The sequence below is a fragment of the Nerophis ophidion genome, linkage group LG09, assembly GCF_033978795.1.
Source record: "Nerophis ophidion isolate RoL-2023_Sa linkage group LG09, RoL_Noph_v1.0, whole genome shotgun sequence".
NCBI classification, from domain to species: domain Eukaryota; kingdom Metazoa; phylum Chordata; class Actinopteri; order Syngnathiformes; family Syngnathidae; genus Nerophis; species Nerophis ophidion.
Window position 1 is genome coordinate 7480463 of NC_084619.1, and position 19239 is coordinate 7499701.

General features: G+C 39.4%; 1 protein-coding gene across 1 annotated transcript; it reads left to right on the plus strand.

The window, feature by feature from the left end:
* The first annotated feature begins 1506 nt into the window (after nt 1-1506).
* LOC133558753 (rho GTPase-activating protein 19-like) lies at nt 1507-18710 on the plus strand. The gene is made up of 11 exons (XM_061909912.1): nt 1507-1631; nt 6319-6572; nt 10898-10978; nt 12809-13018; nt 13110-13336; nt 13426-13512; nt 14155-14220; nt 15400-15621; nt 15701-15796; nt 15929-16024; nt 17717-18710. The coding sequence occupies exons 1-11, from the start codon at nt 1585-1587 to the stop codon at nt 17720-17722; spliced, it is 1392 nt and encodes a 463-aa protein (XP_061765896.1). The 5' UTR covers nt 1507-1584; the 3' UTR covers nt 17723-18710.
* Nucleotides 18711-19239: the final 529 nt, after the last annotated feature.

Consider the following 19239-nt stretch of genomic DNA (forward strand, 5'->3'; position numbering starts at 1 on the left):
ACAAAACAAAAACAAAAAACCTGAAAGCTCAGGTGCCAACATTTTACTGTAAAAAAAATGCTAATTTTACAGTAAATTTCTGGCAATTGAGCTGCCTTTTCGTTCTTTCTTTTTTTTAACCCTAAAAACAGCAGTACTGTTTTTCCATTTATAATAATATACACTACATTTTGAGGTTAAATTATTGCAACTTACCAATTTTTTTTTTATATTTTAGTTTTGAAAAATCTACAAATAAAATGCATAAAACAATTTTGTATTAATTAATAGTATTCACTGTTAAGAGCAGCCCTCTGGGGCAAAACACAACTACGATGGCTCTCGGTAAAAACGACTGACACCTATTGTCTATCCAATCTCATGTTTTTTTTTAATTACATTTTACAAACCTTTATTGATAATATGCAACATTTACATATTTTTAATTGAAATATTTATTTCAAACCTGCACAGTAAAACACTTTTTTTTTTTTTTTTTTTACATCTTGGCAGAGACATTTGTGCAAGGCTTGAATACATAGCGCATGCTTACTTTTACCACATGCCTTTGGTAAGCGCAGGAGTGAGAAGAGGTTTTAAATTAATTAGCGCACCGGGAGCAATTCAAGGAAATACGGTATTTGTTTAAAAATCTTAAAGTCATTTTTAAGGTAGTATTTTTTCTCTAAAATTGTCTTTCTGAAAGTTTCAATAAGCAAAGTAAAAAAATAAATGAATTTATTTAAACAAGTGAACACCAAGTCCTTGAGAAATTCTATTTGAGTTTTGTCTCTCTTAGAATTAAAAATGTCGAGCAAAACGAGACCAGCTTGCCAGTAAATAAATAACATTTAAAAAATAGAGGCAGCTCACTGGTAAGTGCTGCTATTTGGCTATTTGGGCGGTATAGCTCGGTTGGTAGAGTGGCCGTGTCAGCAACTTGAGGGTTGCAGGTTCGATCCCCGCTTCCGCCATCCTAGTCACTGCCGTTGTGTCCTTGGGCAAGACACTTTACCCACCTGCTCCCAGTGCCACCCACACTGGTTTAAATGTAACTTAGATATTGGGTTTCACTATGTAAAGCGCTTTGAGTCACTAGAGAAAAGCGCTATATAAACATAATTCACTTCACTTCACTTTTTAGAACAGACCAGCGGGCAACTCATCTGGTCCTTACGGGCGACCTGGACTATCCTATCCTATAAGTCAGTGGTCCCCAACCTTTTTGTATCCGCGGACTGATCAATGCTTAATAATTTCTCCCGCGGCCCGGGAGGGGGGGGGGGGGGGGGTTTTTTTTTCTTTGTCATGAAAAAGGGAGGTTTTTGTGGTTGGTGCACTAATTGTAAGTGTATATTGTGTTTTTTGTGTTGATTTAATTAAAAAAAAATAAATAAATATATATATATATTTTTTTTTTTTATATGAAAATGAATAAAAAAAAATTCTGCGGCCCGGTACCGTGGCCCGGTTGTTCGGGACCACTGCTATAAGTATGAGACACCCAATTACCAACCGCTGCGTGCTGTGACGTCAGTAAGATCTGGCCAATCAGAATGTGGAGGGGCGGAGCTAAATAGAAACAGCGGATGATTCAAAAGGAAGATGGCGGCTGAGGAGGGTCCCCAAAACACCAACAAGCTGGACAGAAGGTATATTAAACGATATTTATTGGAAACGACCCAGCAAACAAGCGAAATAAACACGAAAAAAAACACGCTTGTTATTATATATTACGTTCCTTGCTTAACGAACAACGGTGTTAAATGCTGCTTTTTGTGGTCGGTGGTGTTAGCTAACTAGCATCTACTTTGACGTTGTAGCATGTTTTGAAAGACTTTAAGCACCCACAACACTTACAACCTTTAGCGTGTCAGCATGTGCAATTAAATTATGGAATGGAATAAGTAAAGAAGTCAAACAATTTACTGATATGAACTCGGTTCAAGTTGCACCTGGCTCGCTGACAATAAGCTACATTTAGGTCAAACGGAATCCATCCTGTTTAGGTCCCAAATTATCCATCCATCCATTTCCTACCGCTTATTCCATTTAGGGTGGCGGGGGGCGCTGGTGCCTATCTCAGCTACAATCGGGCGGAAGGCGGTGTACACCCTGGACAAGTCGCCACCTCATCACAGGGCCAACACAGATAGACAGACATCATTCACACACTAGGGACCATTTAGTGTTGCCAACAAGTTAAATATCCATCCATTTCCTATCGCTTATTCCCTTTGGGGTGGCGGGGGGCGCTGGCGCCTATCTCAGCTACAATCAGGCGGAAGGCGGTGTTCACCCTGGACAAGTCGCCCTCTCATCTCAGGGCCAACACAGACAACATTCACACTCACATTCACACACTAGGGACCATTTAGTGTTGCCAACAAGTTAAATATCCATCCATTTCCTACCACTTATTCCCTTTGGGGTGGCGGGGGGCGCTGGTGCCTATCTCAGCTACAATCGGGCAGAAGGCGGTGTACACCCTGGACAAGTCGCCACCTCATCACAAGGCCAACACAGATAGACAGACAACATTCACACTCACATTCACACACTAGGGACCATTTAGTGTTGCCAACAAGTTAAATATCCATCCATCCATTTCCTACCGCTTATTCCTTTTGGGGTGGCGGGGGGCGCTGGTGCTTATCTCAGCTACAATCGGGCGGAAGGCGGCGTACACCCTGGACAAGTCGCCACCTCATCACAGGGCCAACACAGATAGACAGACAACACTCACATTCACACACTAGGGACCATTTAGTGTTGCCAACAAGTTAAATATCCATCCATCCATTTCCTACCGCTTATTCCTTTTGGGGTGGCGGGGGGCGCTGGTGCTTATCTCAGCTACAATCGGGCGGAAGGCGGCGTACACCCTGGACAAGTCGCCACCTCATCACAGGGCCAACACAGATAGACAGACAACACTCACATTCACACACTAGGGACCATTTAGTGTTGCCAACAAGTTAAATATCCATCCATCCATCCATTTCCTACCGCTTATTCCATTTGGGGTGGCGGGAGGCGCTGGTGCTTATCTCAGCTACAATCGGGCGGAAGGCGGTGTACACCCTGGACAAGTCGCCACCTCATCGCAGGGCCAACACAGATAGACAACATTCACACTCACATTCACACACTAGGGACCATTTAGTGTTGCCAACAAGTTAAATATCCATCCATCCATCCATTTCCTACCGCTTATTCCATTTGGGGTGGCGGGGGGCGCTGGTGCCTATCTCAGCTACAATCGGGCGGAAGGCGGTGTACACCCTGGACAAGTCGCCACCTCATCACAGGGCCAACACAGATAGACAGACAACATTCACACTCACATTCACACACTAGGGACCATTTAGTGTTGCCAACAAGTTAAATATCCATCCATCCATCCATCCATCCATTTCATACCGCTTATTCCATTTAGGGTGGCGGGGGGCGCTGGTGCCTATCTCAGCTACAATCGGGCGGAAGGCGGTGTACACCCTGGACAAGTCGCCACCTCATCACAGGGCCAACACAGATAGACAACATTCACACTCACATTCACACACTAGGGACCATTTAGTGTTGCCAACAAGTTAAATATCCATCCATCCATCCATTTCCTACCGCTTATTCCCTTTGGGGTGGCGGGGGGCGCTGGTGCCTATCTCAGCTACAATCGGGCGGAAGGCAGTGTACACCCTGGACAAGTCGCCCCCTCATCGCAGGGCCAACTCAGATAGACAGACAACATTCACACATTAGGGCCAATTTTAGTGTTGCCAATCAACCTATCCCCAGGTGCATGTCTTTGGAAGTGGGAGGAAGCCGGAGTACCCGGAGGGAAAACCACGCAGTCACGAGGAGAACATGCAAACTCCACACAGAAAGATCCCGAGCCTGGGATTGAACCCAGGACTAATTGTCGTTGTTGCAGTGAACAGGTTCAAAGAACAACGAAATTGGAGCAGATCCCCAGATACAATATGGTAATATAAATAGTAAAAAAAGATAGAAATAAGATATGTGTATATATATACGTTGTGTCCTGAGCAAGACACTTCACCCTTGCTCCTGATGGGTGCTGGTTATCGCCTTGCATGGCAGCTCCCTCCATCAGTGTGTGAATGTGTGTGTGAATGGGTAAATGTGGAAGTAGTGTCAAAGTGCTTTGAGTACCTTGAAGGTAGAAAAGCGCTATACAAGTACAACCCATTTATTAGGGTTGTGAATCTTTGGGTGTCCCACGATTCGATTCAATATCGATTCTTGGGGTCACAATTCGATAATATATCGATTTTTTTCGATTCGATTCGATTCTCGATTCAAAAATGATATTTTTCCAATTAAAAACTATTCTTTATTCTTTCAATACATAGGATTTCAGCAGGATCTACCCCAGTCTGCTGACATGCAAGCAGAGTAGTTTTATCAACTGATTGCAATAATGTAAATTTGTTTTAGTTATTAAAAGCGAACCAAAAATATGACTTATTTTATCTTTGTGAAAACATTGGACACGGTGTGTTGTCAAGCTTATGAGATGCGATGCAGGTGTAAGCCACTGTGACACTATTGTTCCTTTTTATTTTTTTTATAAATGTCTAATGATAATGTCAGTGAGGGATTTTTAACCACTGCTATGCTGAAATTATAACTAATATTGATACTGTTGTTGATAATATTCATTTTTGTTTGACTACTTTTGGTTTGTTCTCTGTCGTGTTTGTGTCTCCTCTCAATTGCTCTGTTTATTGCAGTTCTGAATGTTGCTGGGTCAGGTTTGGTTTTGGAATTGGATTGCATTGTTATGGTATTGCTTTGTAGTGGTTTGTTGGATTGATTAAAAATAAATAAATAAATAAAAAAATCGATTTTTTAAAAATGAGAATCGATTCTGAATCGCAAAACGTAAACGATTCGATTCGTATTTGAATCGATTTTTTTCACACACCCCTAATTTATATGTATATATATATATATCCACACACATGCATATCCAATCCACTTTATTTACATAGCACATTTTAAAAACAATAATGTTTCCAAAGTGCTGCACAGCCATGTTAAAAACAATATTATGCTCCACCAATGACTGAATAAAACAAAAAATAAAAACAATATAAAAACAAATATGATTAAAAACTATTTTAAAGGGTAAAATCAATTAAAACAGTAAAATAAAAATCAAAGTGTATAAAAAAACACAGAGGACCACACAACTCACGTAGTGTTAAAAGCCAAAGGATAAAAGTGGGTCTTAAGACGAGACTTAAAACACGCCACTGTGGAAGAATATATGTAGGCGCAGTGGCAGAGTGGCCGTGCGCAACCCGAGGGTCCCTGGTTCAATCCCCACCCAGTACCAACCTCGTCACGTCCATTGTATCCTGAGCAAGACACTTCACCCTTGCTCCTGATGGGTGCTGGTTAGCGCCTTGCATGGCAGCTCCCTCCATCAGTGTGTGAATGGGTAAATGTGGAAGTAGTGTCAAAGCGCTTTGAGTACCTTGAAGGTAGAAAAGCGCTATGCAAGTACAACCCATTTATTTATTTATATATACACACATACATATAACAATATTGCACATTATTGTCCGAAAAACAAATAAATTAAAAGTCGTGACACATGATGGACATATCATGCTCACTCAGTGCCTGTTTAATGCTACTATGGCTCTTGGGTAAAAGCTGTTTTTTAGTCTACTTGTGCCAGCTGTTAGCACCCTACAGCGTCTGCCCGAGGGTAGCAATTCTAGGTGGCAGTGCCGGGGTGGAATGGGTCTTTCAGGATGTTCTGTGCTTTCCTGAGACAGCGGGAGCTGTACAGGTCAGCCAGGGAGGGGGTGGGGGTGGGGGGGTAGGTTTGGTTGATATCAGCACTTCAGTCAACAATTATATCATCTGAGAAATGGACATTGAAACAGTGAAGGTCTGACTTGGTAGGATATGTACAGCGAGCAGTGAACATAGTGAGCTCAGAAAGCATCAGAACAAGTATATACATTTGATTATTTACAATCCAGGAGGTGGGAAGTGGTGGGGGGAGGGTGTTATTCTAGGGTTGTAGTTGACTGGAGGTGTTCTTTTAGTGCGGTTTTGAAGGGGAATCGGAATAGGATTAAATAAGCTTTGCTTCTTCCTACTCCTTTTCAGGCATGATGTAAATTGAAATTATATGAAATTGCGCGACGTTTTATGCTGTAAGTGTGTTCATGTTCGAAATAAACTAAGGAAAGAAAGAAAGTTTTGAGGTTTAAATCCTGTTTAACCACAATTACTTAACCGCTGTGCAAACTCCACCCAGCCCCACGTTGAACTAACTTGTTGTGCCCTCAACAGGGGGACAACACACAGCGTGTTTACTTGCCGAGACACGTCAAATACTGGCCAGTCGGTCATCTTCAACCCAGACTTCTTTGTGGAGAGACTGAGACATGAACAGCCGCAGACCTTCACCGACTTGGTGCTGGCCAATGTCACCCGACTCATCGACCTTCCAGGTGACGAGTTCGCTCAGCTGACTGGGGACTGCGAGCCCAGGGTGCCCTCCTCCTCCGGCTTCCTCCGCTCCTTCAACTTCCTCAAACGAAAAGGTAACCTTTAACGCATATGTTAATCACACGGAATGATAAAAAGTTAAAGTACCACTGATAGTCACACACACTAGGTGTGGTGAAATTACGCTCTGCATTTGACCCATCCCTTTGTCCCACCCCCTGGGAGGTGAGGGGAGCAGTGCGCAGCAGCGTTGGCCATGGTCGGGAATCATTTTGCTGATTTAACCCCCAATTCCAACCCTTGATGTTGACTGCTGAGCAGGGAGGTATTCAATGGACACAGAATAAGTTAAATTATCCATTTTTTGTACTGATGAAGCTATATATAAATTGTTTATTATTTACAAGATACTGAAAACACGGTCCTTTCATGTAAAATGATGGAAATGGTTGTCCAAAAACTGCATCAAGACCAATAACTCAGTGGCCTAGTGGTTAGAGTGTCCGCCCTGAGATTGGTAGGTTGTGAGTTCAAATCCCGGCCGAATCATACCAAAGACTATAAAAATGGGACTCATTCCTTTCCTGCTTGGCACTCAGCATCAAGGGTTGGAATTGGGGGTTAAATCACCAAAAATGATTCCCACTGCTGCTGCTCACTGCTCCCCTCACCTCCCAGGGGGTGATTAAGGGTGATGGGTCAAATGCAGAGAATAATTTTGCCACACCAAGAGTGTGTCCGACAATGATTGGTACTTTAACTTTAACTTTAAGAATAAATATACTGCTTGCAACTCGTAATATGACATACAGTGTAGATTGAATTGATAACATTCCCAAACCAAGAAAACATTTTTTTTTTAGATACAACTTTTCTTGTCCAATGGTAAAATAACTGTAAAATGAATTAAAAAAAAAATACAGGCAAGCAGAGCTATAAACTTCTAGTTTCATGTAAAACACATGTCATTTCATCAAAACAGTAGACTGGGCCCCTTAAACGTGGTGTAACTGTAATAGTTTTTAAGTTAAAGTTTTGTGATTAACTTGTGTCCTTGTCCAAATCTCGTTAAGCTTGCTTCAATCGTTTGTGCGTTGTTTGCGATTGTTTGTTCAGAAAACATTTTTGGTCTATTATATTTTTGAAGTTATTAGGGTGTTATGGAACTGGTTATGAATCATAATTTGTTAATAACTTCCATCCATCCATCTTCTTCTGCTTATCCAAAATCGGGTCTCGGGGGCAGCAGCCTAAGCAGAGAAGACCAGACTTTCCTCTCCCCAGCTACTTTGTCCAGCACTCCCCGGGGATCCAAAGGCGTTCCCAGGCCAGCTGGGAGACATTGTCTCTCCAACATGTCCTGGGGTCTTCCCCGTGGCCCCTTACCGGTTGAATGCGCCTTAAACATCTCCCCAGGGAGGCGTCCAGGGGGCATCCTGACCAGATGCCCAAACCACCTCATCTGGCTCCTCACATTAAAAACATGTTCTACTGCTCGCTAGTGTTACCATTGTGTAGAAATATGGTAAAATAATTACAAAACTACGCTTAATTTACTAACTGTGTTACAAAAAATAATGTTTGATATAGAGAACATACAAACCCTTTATTCATTAAATCAGAAATGTTGAAATTCAACGATTTGCATTTACAAAAAGCTAAAATGATGTACAAAGCAAGCTATAGCCTGGTACCCAAAAATGTACATCAATTCTTCTCAACCACAAGAGGAGAAAATCTAATTTAAAATATTTGTTTGCACGTACAACACTAAATACCGTGTGTCTCAGTAAGTGGAATTAAAAAATGGAATGGATTAGGCAAAGAAGTCAAACAAATCACCAATATGATTCAGTTTAAGGAACTGTTCAAACTAAAAGTGCAAAAAAGATGTATGATAAACATCTTGAACCATTTTTTAAAAAATAATCTCATCTCTTAGGTGAACCATAAATTACTTATTTATTTATTTATTAGAACTTTGATTATTGTGTAAATGTTTGTCCCCGAGGGTCCCTGGTTCAATCCCCACCTAGTACCAACCTCGTCACGTCCGTTGTGTCCTGAGCAAGACACTTCACCCTTGCTCCTGATGGGTGCTGGTTAGCGCCTTGCATGGCAGCTCCCTCCATCAGTGTGTGAATGTGTGTGTGAATGAGTAAATGTGGAAGTAGTGTCACAGCGCTTTGAGTACCTTGAAGGTAGAAAAGCGCTATACAAGTACAACCCATTTATCATTTATTTATTTATTTCAATATGTATTGATGCATTTAATATTTGTTTACTTACTTATTGTATATTAATGTATGTACACATTTATTTATTTACTGTTCTCTTACAGAGAACAAAGAAATGAGATAAAACTTCTATAATATTTAACGGGGTAGGATTAAATAAGCTCTGCTTCCTCCTACTTGTTTTCAGATGTGCTGTTATGAAACAACTGGAAATATGTGATGCATCCATCCATCCATCCATTTTCTACCGCTTATTCCCTTATGGGGTCGCGGGGGGCGCTGGCGCCTATCTCAGCTACAATCGGGCGGAAGGCGGGGTACACCCTAGACAAGTCGCCACCTCATCGCAGGGCCAATATGTGATGCATTAAATTGTAATTGTATTTAATGCATGTTCGAAATAAACTGCAACTAACTAACTTAAAATCAGCACCTGCAAGTCCGAGTCCATGGTTCTCGCCCGAAAAAGGGTGGAGTGCCAACTCCGGGTTGGCGATGAGACCCTGCCCCAAGTGGAGGAGTTCAATAACCTCGGAGTATTGTTCACGAGTGAGGGAAGAGTGGATTGTGAGATCGACAGTCAGATCGCTGCGGCATCTTCAGTAATGCAGATGCTGTATCGATCCGTTGTGGTGAAGACAAGCTGAGCCGGAAGGCAAAGCTCTCAATTTACCTGTCGATTTACGTTCCCATCATCACCTACGGCATGAGTTTTGAGTCATGACTGAAAGGATAAGATCACGGGTACAAGCGGCCGAAATGAGTTTCCTCCGCCGGGTGGCGGGGCTCTCCCTTAGAGATAGGGTGAGAAGCTCTGCCATCAGGGAGGAGCTCAAAGTAAACTCACTGCTTCTCCACATTGAGAGGAGCCAGATGAGGTGGTTCGGGCATCTGGTCAGGATTCCACCTAAATGCCTCCCTCGGAAGGTGTTTAGTGCACGTCCGACCGGTAGGAGGCCATAGGGAAGACCCAGGACACGTTGGGAAGACTACATGCCCCGGCTGGCCTGGGAACGCCTCGGGATCCCCCGGGAAGAGCTGGATGAAGTGGCTGGGGAGAGGGAAGTCTGAGCTTCCCTGCTTAGGCTGCTGCCCCCACGATCTGACCTCGGCTAAGCGGAAGAGGATGGATGGATGGATAACTAACTTGAAAACTATAACAGGTTCACCAAATTTTTCGCAGCACAAACAAAGCACAAATGAATGTAACACGTTTGGGGGGATTTTTACGTAGTTGGGGCGTAGTTGTGACTAAGCACGTGTTAACTTCATATTAATACCATAAAACGTTAAAAACTGTAACGGCACAAATGAAAATGTTTGCAGCACAAGAGATTGGTACAAGTTTGGAAAGATTAGGACATGGTAGGGGGGGCAATGTCACACATGTGAACAGATGATAGGTGAAAGCAATATTCAGTTGGCACTTCAGCTGCAAAATGCCTGAGTGACTCTGCATTTGCATAAAAGGGGATTTGGCACCAGCCGCTGGACTACATCTGACCAATCTAAGTCCATGAGCATGAACTCGGGTGAGAGGCAAAGCGTCTTGTAAGACAAACCAAACAGTCCAGTTGCGATTGCTTGAATGCCTTGAAATGACCGTGACCCGGATGAATGAGAACATTCATAGACATTTGCATAAGAGTTGTAAGTATGCTTGACTTATTCAAGTCTGAGCCATATTGAACTGAAAAGCCAGGACTACAATTTCTGTTGCTATGGTGCTTTATGTCGCCACAAATAAAATGTTGGCCTCTGTGGTTATCATCACATCTATGACTGGTACTCTTCTTTGGTAGTGTCACAAAAAGTCAAATAAAAAGCATATTTTAGAGCACATTTTTCAAATTTGTATTTGTTCATGTTCAGAAGTACTCTGTTGCTTTTATTAACAGTTTAAGAAGTGTGTCCGATTACTCAATTCATCGAACAAACTAATTGGTACATTACCTGATTGTTAAAATGTAGCCCTTGTTGGCGCAAGAAAGAATAATTGCCCACTGCAAAAACATCACTGACACAACCTGTGTGGCTTATTGTTTTTTCCCCAAGACAATAATTTAATGTCAATAGATATAGAACCTATTTTAGGTTTTTCTTACCCATTAATACAATTATTTGTTCAACTTGTCCCTCAACTGACTTGAGGAATACGTTTTTTTTTTGTTTTTTTTTTCCAGAAAAAGGTGTTGTTTTTGGCGCACCCTTAACTGAAGAAGGCATTGCGCAGATATATCAGCTGATTGAATACCTGAGCAAAAGTGAGTATTACTTCATGCAGAAATGCCACTTTCATTCAGAAGTGTTTAAAATTGTTTATTAATATATGCTTGTAAGTAAACACCTACCTTATCACAACAGCATAGTTCTGGACTAAGAATTACCTCATGTTTGCATGCCGAATGTTTTAACATTGTATGATTATTAGGGATGTGTATTTGACTGAAATGTCTTGTTTATCTATGGAGGAAATTCATTGGATGTGTGTGTTTTATTTGTATGTGCTTGTGTACTGTTAATAACCCTCGAACAATGCATAATGAATAAGGGTGTAATATGTAATGTAATACACTTTCACCTCATTATGTAATCATCTGCACATTTTATAACACACTTTGACACATTTTGTAATAACTTGCATACATAGATTGCATTAGTTATTACATAATGCAGGCGCTGGAATTGCTATGGGATAAAATGTAACTATTTGGTAATTAATTATGTTCTAAACTATCAAAATTAATACCTTTTTAGTCAGGAATTTTGTAGGTTAAAATGTTTTCCTTTTTTTTTTTTACTTTTCCATATTTTATTTTATCCATTAAAGTAAAAAAAACAATCAACATTGAAGTTAATTATGAAAGAGAAGAAGCAGAAAGAAGTCAAATCTGTAATAACATCTGCCCCCTATTCATCATCCATTTGTTGGTCAAATAAATAAATACATCCGATTTATAATGAAAAATGAGATTGCAAGCCAGAGACTAAAGTTACACTAATGACATATTTCTGACTTGAAAATGACCAGTGCACTGACATTTTGGTAGGGTAATGTGAATTATGTTATATCATATTACTATATAAACTAATACAAATATAAAACCAAAATAAATATTTATTCCATCAATTACATGTTGTTTATTTCTGTCGTGTAACTTTAATCACTAGCTTGCAATCACATTCTTCATCATATTCAATACGGTTTGATTTCTAGTTGACCAATGAGACATCCTACCAGAATTTTTAAATTATAATGAAGATTAAATGTTTCATTTTTTCTTTTTTAAACGTTTGTTTATTGGGTTTTCATTCCTGAATGGCCTTAGAGATATATTAACTAACAGGCACACAAAAGGCTGTTTTTTTATTTCTCTTATAGTTTTTTCTAAAATAAGGTATCAATTTCAATGGTTGATTACATAATGCACCAATTTTTATTTAAAACAATTGCAGCACCAACATTATGTAATAAATTGTGTAATATGTAACAAAATGTGTCAACTTTATTACAAAAAGAGTTCAAGAATTATACTACAACATATGCACATTATTACATGAAGAGGTGAAATCTATTACATTATTACATATTGCACCATATGTGATTTTACAAACAATTAATAATAATGTTTTATGGAAATATGATAGGATTGTCTCTGAGCAGAAAGTAAACATGTTTTATAACTTTTCTATAAACCTCGAATTAAACACTACATCATGCCCCATCTTCCCTTATGTGAAAAGTTGTCAATATTACACTCATTAATTTGTTTTATAACAGTGTATTGCCATAACGGAGGTTAATTGACGAGTTTTTCAATGCCATTTTGTAAGAATTTGACTGCTAAACCATTAGAGCTTCCTGCTAACTTTGTTGGAGTTAGCATGACGTCTTGGTTTATTTCTGGAAAGCAATGACGTATTTGCAGAAAGTGGACACTTGGCCCAATTGCCTGAGTCAATTATTCATCTCAGAGCACTTTGCTTTAACGCTCTCTCACTCTCTCTCTGTTTTTCTCTCATTCCATTCACTCCTTTGCTCCGTCTCCCCACCAATTCTCTACATCATGTTTTCTCCTCCCTTCATCTCCCAGACCATCACATAGAGGGGCTGTTCCGTGTGCCAGGCCACAGCCTGCGGCAAGCAGCTCTGAGGGAGATGCTGAATACCGGGGCAGAAATAGATCTCGAGACGGGCGACTTCCACCCCAATGACGCTGCCACTCTGCTGAAAATCTACCTGGGAGAGCTGCCTGAGCCCCTGCTAACGCACAGACATTATAACGCTCACCTTAAAATTGGAGGTGCTCATTAATTCAATATCATGGCCCACAAGCATTAATCTCCATCACATTAACTTACTTTAACCTTGTCTTCTCTTTTTAACGTATCCAGAGCTGAAACGCTTTGATGAGAAAGGAGATAAAACAAACGTGCCAGACAAGGAACGCCAAATTGAAGCCTTTCAGCTGCTTTTCATGCTGCTTCCGCCAGCCAACCGCAGCATGCTGAAGCTCCTGTTAGACCTGCTCTATCACACTGCCCGCCATCAGCAAGTCAATAAGATGTCTGCCATCAATCTGGCAACGATGTTTGCTCCACATATCATCTGGCCCAAAAACGTAAGGGTCATTTTCCTGTACTCTGAGGTTAATCGTATTTTTCCCTCCCAAAGTTCTGTTTACCATCTTTCCTCCATTTCTTATTGCAGGTGATGGCAAGTGATCTTCAGGGAAACATTGAGAAATTAAATAATGGTGTTGCCTTCCTTATAAGGCACTCTCAAAAGCTGTTCAAGGTAAAAACAACAAACTAATTCAGATTATATATTGTTCTCCAAAGTGGACCATTGAGAATATGAATTTATATAGACAATGGGTTTTTAATTATGAAATACAGTTTTTGCTTTGAACTTGGTTTTGAATGGAATGTTAATATTCATTTAGTGTATATAATATCAAACAAGGCAAGTTTATATATAGAGCACAATACAAATGCACAACAGGACAAAGTGCACAAAATTACAAGAAGGCAAATACATTTTTTTAATTTTTTTTATCCTGAATTAAAATCAAAGTTTAGACTGGAGTGTAGATAAAATAGTTACATTTGACATATGATCGACAATAAAGAAGTGTAAAAAGCGTAGATGTTAACAGTTAAACCTTGGTTGCAGATCATGAAAAGATTTGTACACAAGCAGAGCCGTTTTAAAGTCTATTTTCTGAGCGACAATGCAGTCACCTGTTCATTGTTTTGTTTTAAATCTGAAATCCTAAATGAAAATGTATTTCCCTGTATATTTTTGCTTCTGGTTTTAAGGATAAAAACAGGAGAATTGATATATTTTTTATTTAATGAGATAGACCTGTTATGTGAATGGAATTTGCACGATTGTGTGTTTGACCAAACATTTAAAATACATTCACTTTCATTGAAGGCCCCTGCATATATCAAAGACTATGCACGAGTTTACTACACCGGATCCAAAATTCTTCAATCAAAGGTTAGTTATTTTCCTCAGTATCTCACAAAATGAATACCTAAAAATGAAAGTTGGTTGTCCAGTACTTTAGAGCAGTGGTCCTCAATTTTCTTCTGTCATTCTGTCTGTGTGTCGTTTCTTAATCGGGAAAGATGGTAATGTCTCTTGTTTTCATGATAGCATTTAAGCTAGTAAGCTGGCACCAGTCAGTGAGTTTATCAAAGTGCTATCAAAGTTTTTTTGGGGATAATTTTAGTTTAGAACAGAAATACTAACCGTAGTTAATTTTATCGCGGTTATCATTATTACCCTTTATCCTTACATCCCCATTCACAACATACAGTAAGTGAGAAGCAAGATCAGCATCTTGCCTAAATGGTAAATGGGTTGTACTTGTATAGCGCTTTTCTACCTCTTTTTAAGGAGCCCAAAGCGCTTTGACAGTATTTCCACATTCGCCCATTCACACACACATCCGCACACTGACGGTGGGAGCTGCCATGCAAGGCGCTCACCAGACCCCATCAGGAGCAAGGGTGAAGTGCCTTGCCCATGGACACAACAGACGTGACTAGGATGGTAGAAGGTGGGGATTGAACCAATAACCCTCAGATTGCTGGCACAGCCACTCTACCAACTTCGCCACGCCGTACAATAGAATCTTCGTCATTAAAACAGCTCTAATACTAAAACTAAAACCCTATCAGTGATGCATAATAGACCCAAAACGTGCAAAATAGTGGCTTTTCTAACAGTGTGTTAGCTACTTGAGTTATGTAAAAAAAAAAAAAAATTACTTGGTCAAAAGATTTCAGTGTGTGTACAAGTACTTTTTGAGCAAATTCAACAATACCTCGATGTTAATGATAACTTACACTTTTAGTTTCAAATACACTTACTTGCCTAAAGCCAAGCGTGGCGGTGGTGGTCATTAACAAGGGCTGCATAAGTACTATTGACTTTTTTAGGCAAACTTGAATTCCAACGAGTACTGTTGAGTTATATCCAAGTTTAATTTTTGTAGTAATGTCCCTTGAGTTGAGTCATCGCAGGGACAACACAGACGGACAACAGTTAGATAAAGTTTTAATTTGATCAGTGTTAAATTTGTCATCAATTGTTCCTTCCGGGATTTTTTGCGTGGTTTTACTGCAATGACTTTACTTTAAACATTTAATAAAGCATGTCTGACATTTTTAGGATGACCTGACTCTCAGGTCTGGGACCAAAGACCTTTCAGTATTGCTCACACCCACCTCCAATTGTTCGCCGTACACGAGAAAGATTGTAGGCAAAGTGGGTGTCACTGGCACCCCTGAGACCAGTGATACCCAGACATGCACTGAATCGTCTCTCCGAGAGCTATACCAGCAAGTCAAAAGCATGCCCGAGTCGGCCAAGAAGAAGAAACTCATTCGACAGGTCGGACATTATTTTGTAAAATCTATGGGGAACATTTTGCCAATCAGCAAGCTCATGTGTCATGTCTCTGCATGTTTAGTTTGAAAAACAGCCTTTGGGGACAGCCTCCCCTGACTCCCGGACGCCATTCAGCAGAAAACACTGGCGGTCCCGCTCTTTAGGGGGCATGATTAAGGTTTGTTTACACTACTTTTACATGTACTTGTAGCTAAATGTTCATGTTTTACCTCCAATGTGACCACAAATGTCAGCACTACTTCTCAATAAATTGGAAAAGTCCAGGTGATGTTTGTGTTTGTCACAACAGAGGAAGGTGTTGGGAAGCCAAATATTAACAGGGAAGGAAAACAGCAAAGTGCAGAGGCCTCAAGCCAGCTGCTCAGTTGACACCAGAAGTGGAGGAGTAAGTAGTTCATCATAACACCACATACAGTGGGGCAAAAAAGTATTTATTCAGCCACCGATTGTGCAAGTTCTCCCACTTAAAATGATGACAGAAGTCTGTAATTTTCATCATAGGTACACTTTTAACTGTGAGAGACAGAATGTGAACAAAAAATCCAGGAATTCACATTGTTGGAATTTTAAAGAATTTACTCTATTTGTAAATTATGGTGGAAAATATGTATTTGGTCAACCATTCAAAGCGCTAACTGATGGAAGGAGGTTTTGGCTTAAAATCGTATGATACATGGCCCCATTCATTCTTTCCTTAACACGGATCAATCGTCCTGTCCCCTTAGCAGCAAAACAGCCCCAAAGCATGATGTTTCCACCCCCATGCTTCACAGTAGGTATGGTGTTCTTGGGATGCAACTCAATATTTTTCTTCCTCCAAACACGACAAGTTCAGTTTATACCAAAAAGTTATATTTTGGTTTCATCTGACCACATGACATTCTCCCAATCCTCTGCTGTATCATCCATGTATCCATTTTGGTATAAACTCAACTTGTCGTGTTTGGAGGAAGAAGAATACTGAGTTGCATCCCAAGAACACCACACCTACTGTGAAGCATGGGGGTCGAAACATCATGCTTTGGGGCTGTTTTTCTGCTAAGGGGACAGGACGATTGATCCGTGTTTAGGAAAGAATGAATGGGGCCATGTATCGTGAGAATTTGAGCCAAAACCTCCTTCCATCAGTGAGAGCTTGAATGGTTGACCAAATACTTATTTTCCACCATAATTTACAAATAAATTCTTTAGAATTCCTGGATTTTTTTTTCACATTCTGTCTCTCACAGTTGAAGTGTACCTATGAAGAAAATTACAGACCTCTGTCATCATTTTAAGTGGGAGAACTTGCACAATCGGTGGCTGACTAAATACTTTTTTGCCCCACTGTATATGACACACCACATCTTATACTGACTACCTGATGATTGTATCATATTTAAATCATATTCTTACACCAACTGCTGCAGTGCAACCCCAAAATTAAATACTCGATGCTGTCAAGTTTCCAAACATTTATTCTTATAGGAAGTCATTTTAAAGTATTACCTGGGCTCAAATTGCTGCCATTATAACATCTTAACTGTTCAGGCATCGTTTAACAGTTTGAAACAATTATCTGTCATACAAATGTAAAGAGTTGTTAAACACTGTGATGAAATTAAAATATAACTACTCACCCTTTTCGGATGCATAATGAAGAGGGACTTGTAATGTTCACAGAGCAATACTTTCATCTTGTAAATATGTTCAGTATAGAAGTTTCTGGAGTTTATATATCCTTGTGGTATTTATTACTCATATCGCTGGCATGTCGTAAGTAAGTTGCATTTCTCCTATGGCTATCATTACACTTTGCCATTGTTGCGGTATTACAAAAAATACCCTGTGTTAAATTAACTCTTTGGAGCATCACGGATATCACCATGGTGACAAGATAGTTTGAACAAACATGTTTAGTTTTACTGTTCCCCCAAAATTTAGATTGAACTCCAAAATGTTATTAATTTCCAGACCTTTTGAAGTTGCCCTGTTTTTGAAGTATAGCATCAAATATTCTTTTTAATCTATGCATTTCTGATTGCCGTTAAATCATAATAGATGTTTAAATGCCTTTCTCCTCTTGTCTTTCCTTTAGGAATAAGACAGCTGAGGAAACCTGCATCTTGCTGTAATGTGCATTGAAACTGTCATACGCTATACAGTTTATTTCAATATTTGTTTTTCTCTTATTCAACCTGTGACTAAAAGGAATTCACTGGGTTTTATTTAACATATTTCTTAACCTAATCGACATTAGTTTATCTCAATAGTATGGGTGCTGTATTGCATGTCTCTTAATTTAAACCATGTTTTACCCCGTTAAGAAAGCTAGCAGTTAAAAGAAGTTTTATTTTTTGTTTTTTTTACTGAAAACTTTTTTTTATTCAATTTCAAAGGGTGATATTTATTTGGATTGGTCCATTCATGCATTGAGAAATGTTTACATCAGTTTGTTGGATGCAAGTAAGACCAGAGGTGTGCCTTAAAATGAATTTATCTTAAGTTACTGTATGTTACGTTTTCTATTTAATATTAAGTTTATGCAACTTTGAAGTTGCCCCTGATCTTCCGAATATGATATGTATTCAAACAATGCAATTTTGAAGATGACGACCAAGGGTCAGTTTTTACAGGTTTGTTTTTCAGGAGGTTACTGCTGTGAATTTAAAAAATATATATATATTTTTTTTATTATTTTATTTTGAAGTCACTGTTTTTAAGAGTACATTTAACTTTTTTGTTTTACATCAGTTCTCATTCCTACACAGCTCTTTGGCTGTATCCATGTATGCCTTATATACACTTTACAGATGTGAAATACTGCATTTAACCTTTAGCTTTGCAGGTTGAGTGCAACTTGGGTTGTGTATAATAACTTCTTAGGGGTTTGAGCCACTATTGCTTTTGCAAAGTTTTTGTTTGTCAGTCACGTCTGGTTTCCGGGTACATAGCCACCCTGCCTAAATGTTACACACATCCTCTAAATGTTACACACACGGTCTAGGTGGCACAATTCAAACATAAGGTGTTGACTGATACTTCTCATCTACTGTGAAACCCACAAGACTGATTAAACACTTAAAATGCCATGTGCTTGGTTTTTTATATTGATTCTGTTTAGATCTAATATAGATTACAAGGCAGCTACATTATATTTTATTTTAGCAATGTGACACTTTTAAATATGTCCACCAGGTGACACTGTTTAGTCTCAAATGCGTAGAAAAAGAATACACACGTTTATAGCTATAGTAAATCCAGAACTAACTTGTGATAACTCAATTGTCCCAAAAACACATTACAACTTACTATAAATAAAACAAATAAATAGTATATTTGTCTATGGCAGGATTTAAATAAAGCATCTAGTGAATATATTGGGGAAAAAAAATGTGTTCTTTGCAGTAAATTAAGTTGAGGAGGAGATGCTGATGACTTATTATAGCATCAAGTATGCCAAATAAAATTCAGAGAAACATTGAATAAATCCCTGCCTCAAAACCAAAACGTGACCATGGGTAACAAATAGAAATAATGATAGGGACACAAAAGTCTGACCTTTTTAGCGTCTACCCAAATCTTTGCATGTCGTTATGCAATAAATTAGATGAGCCACAC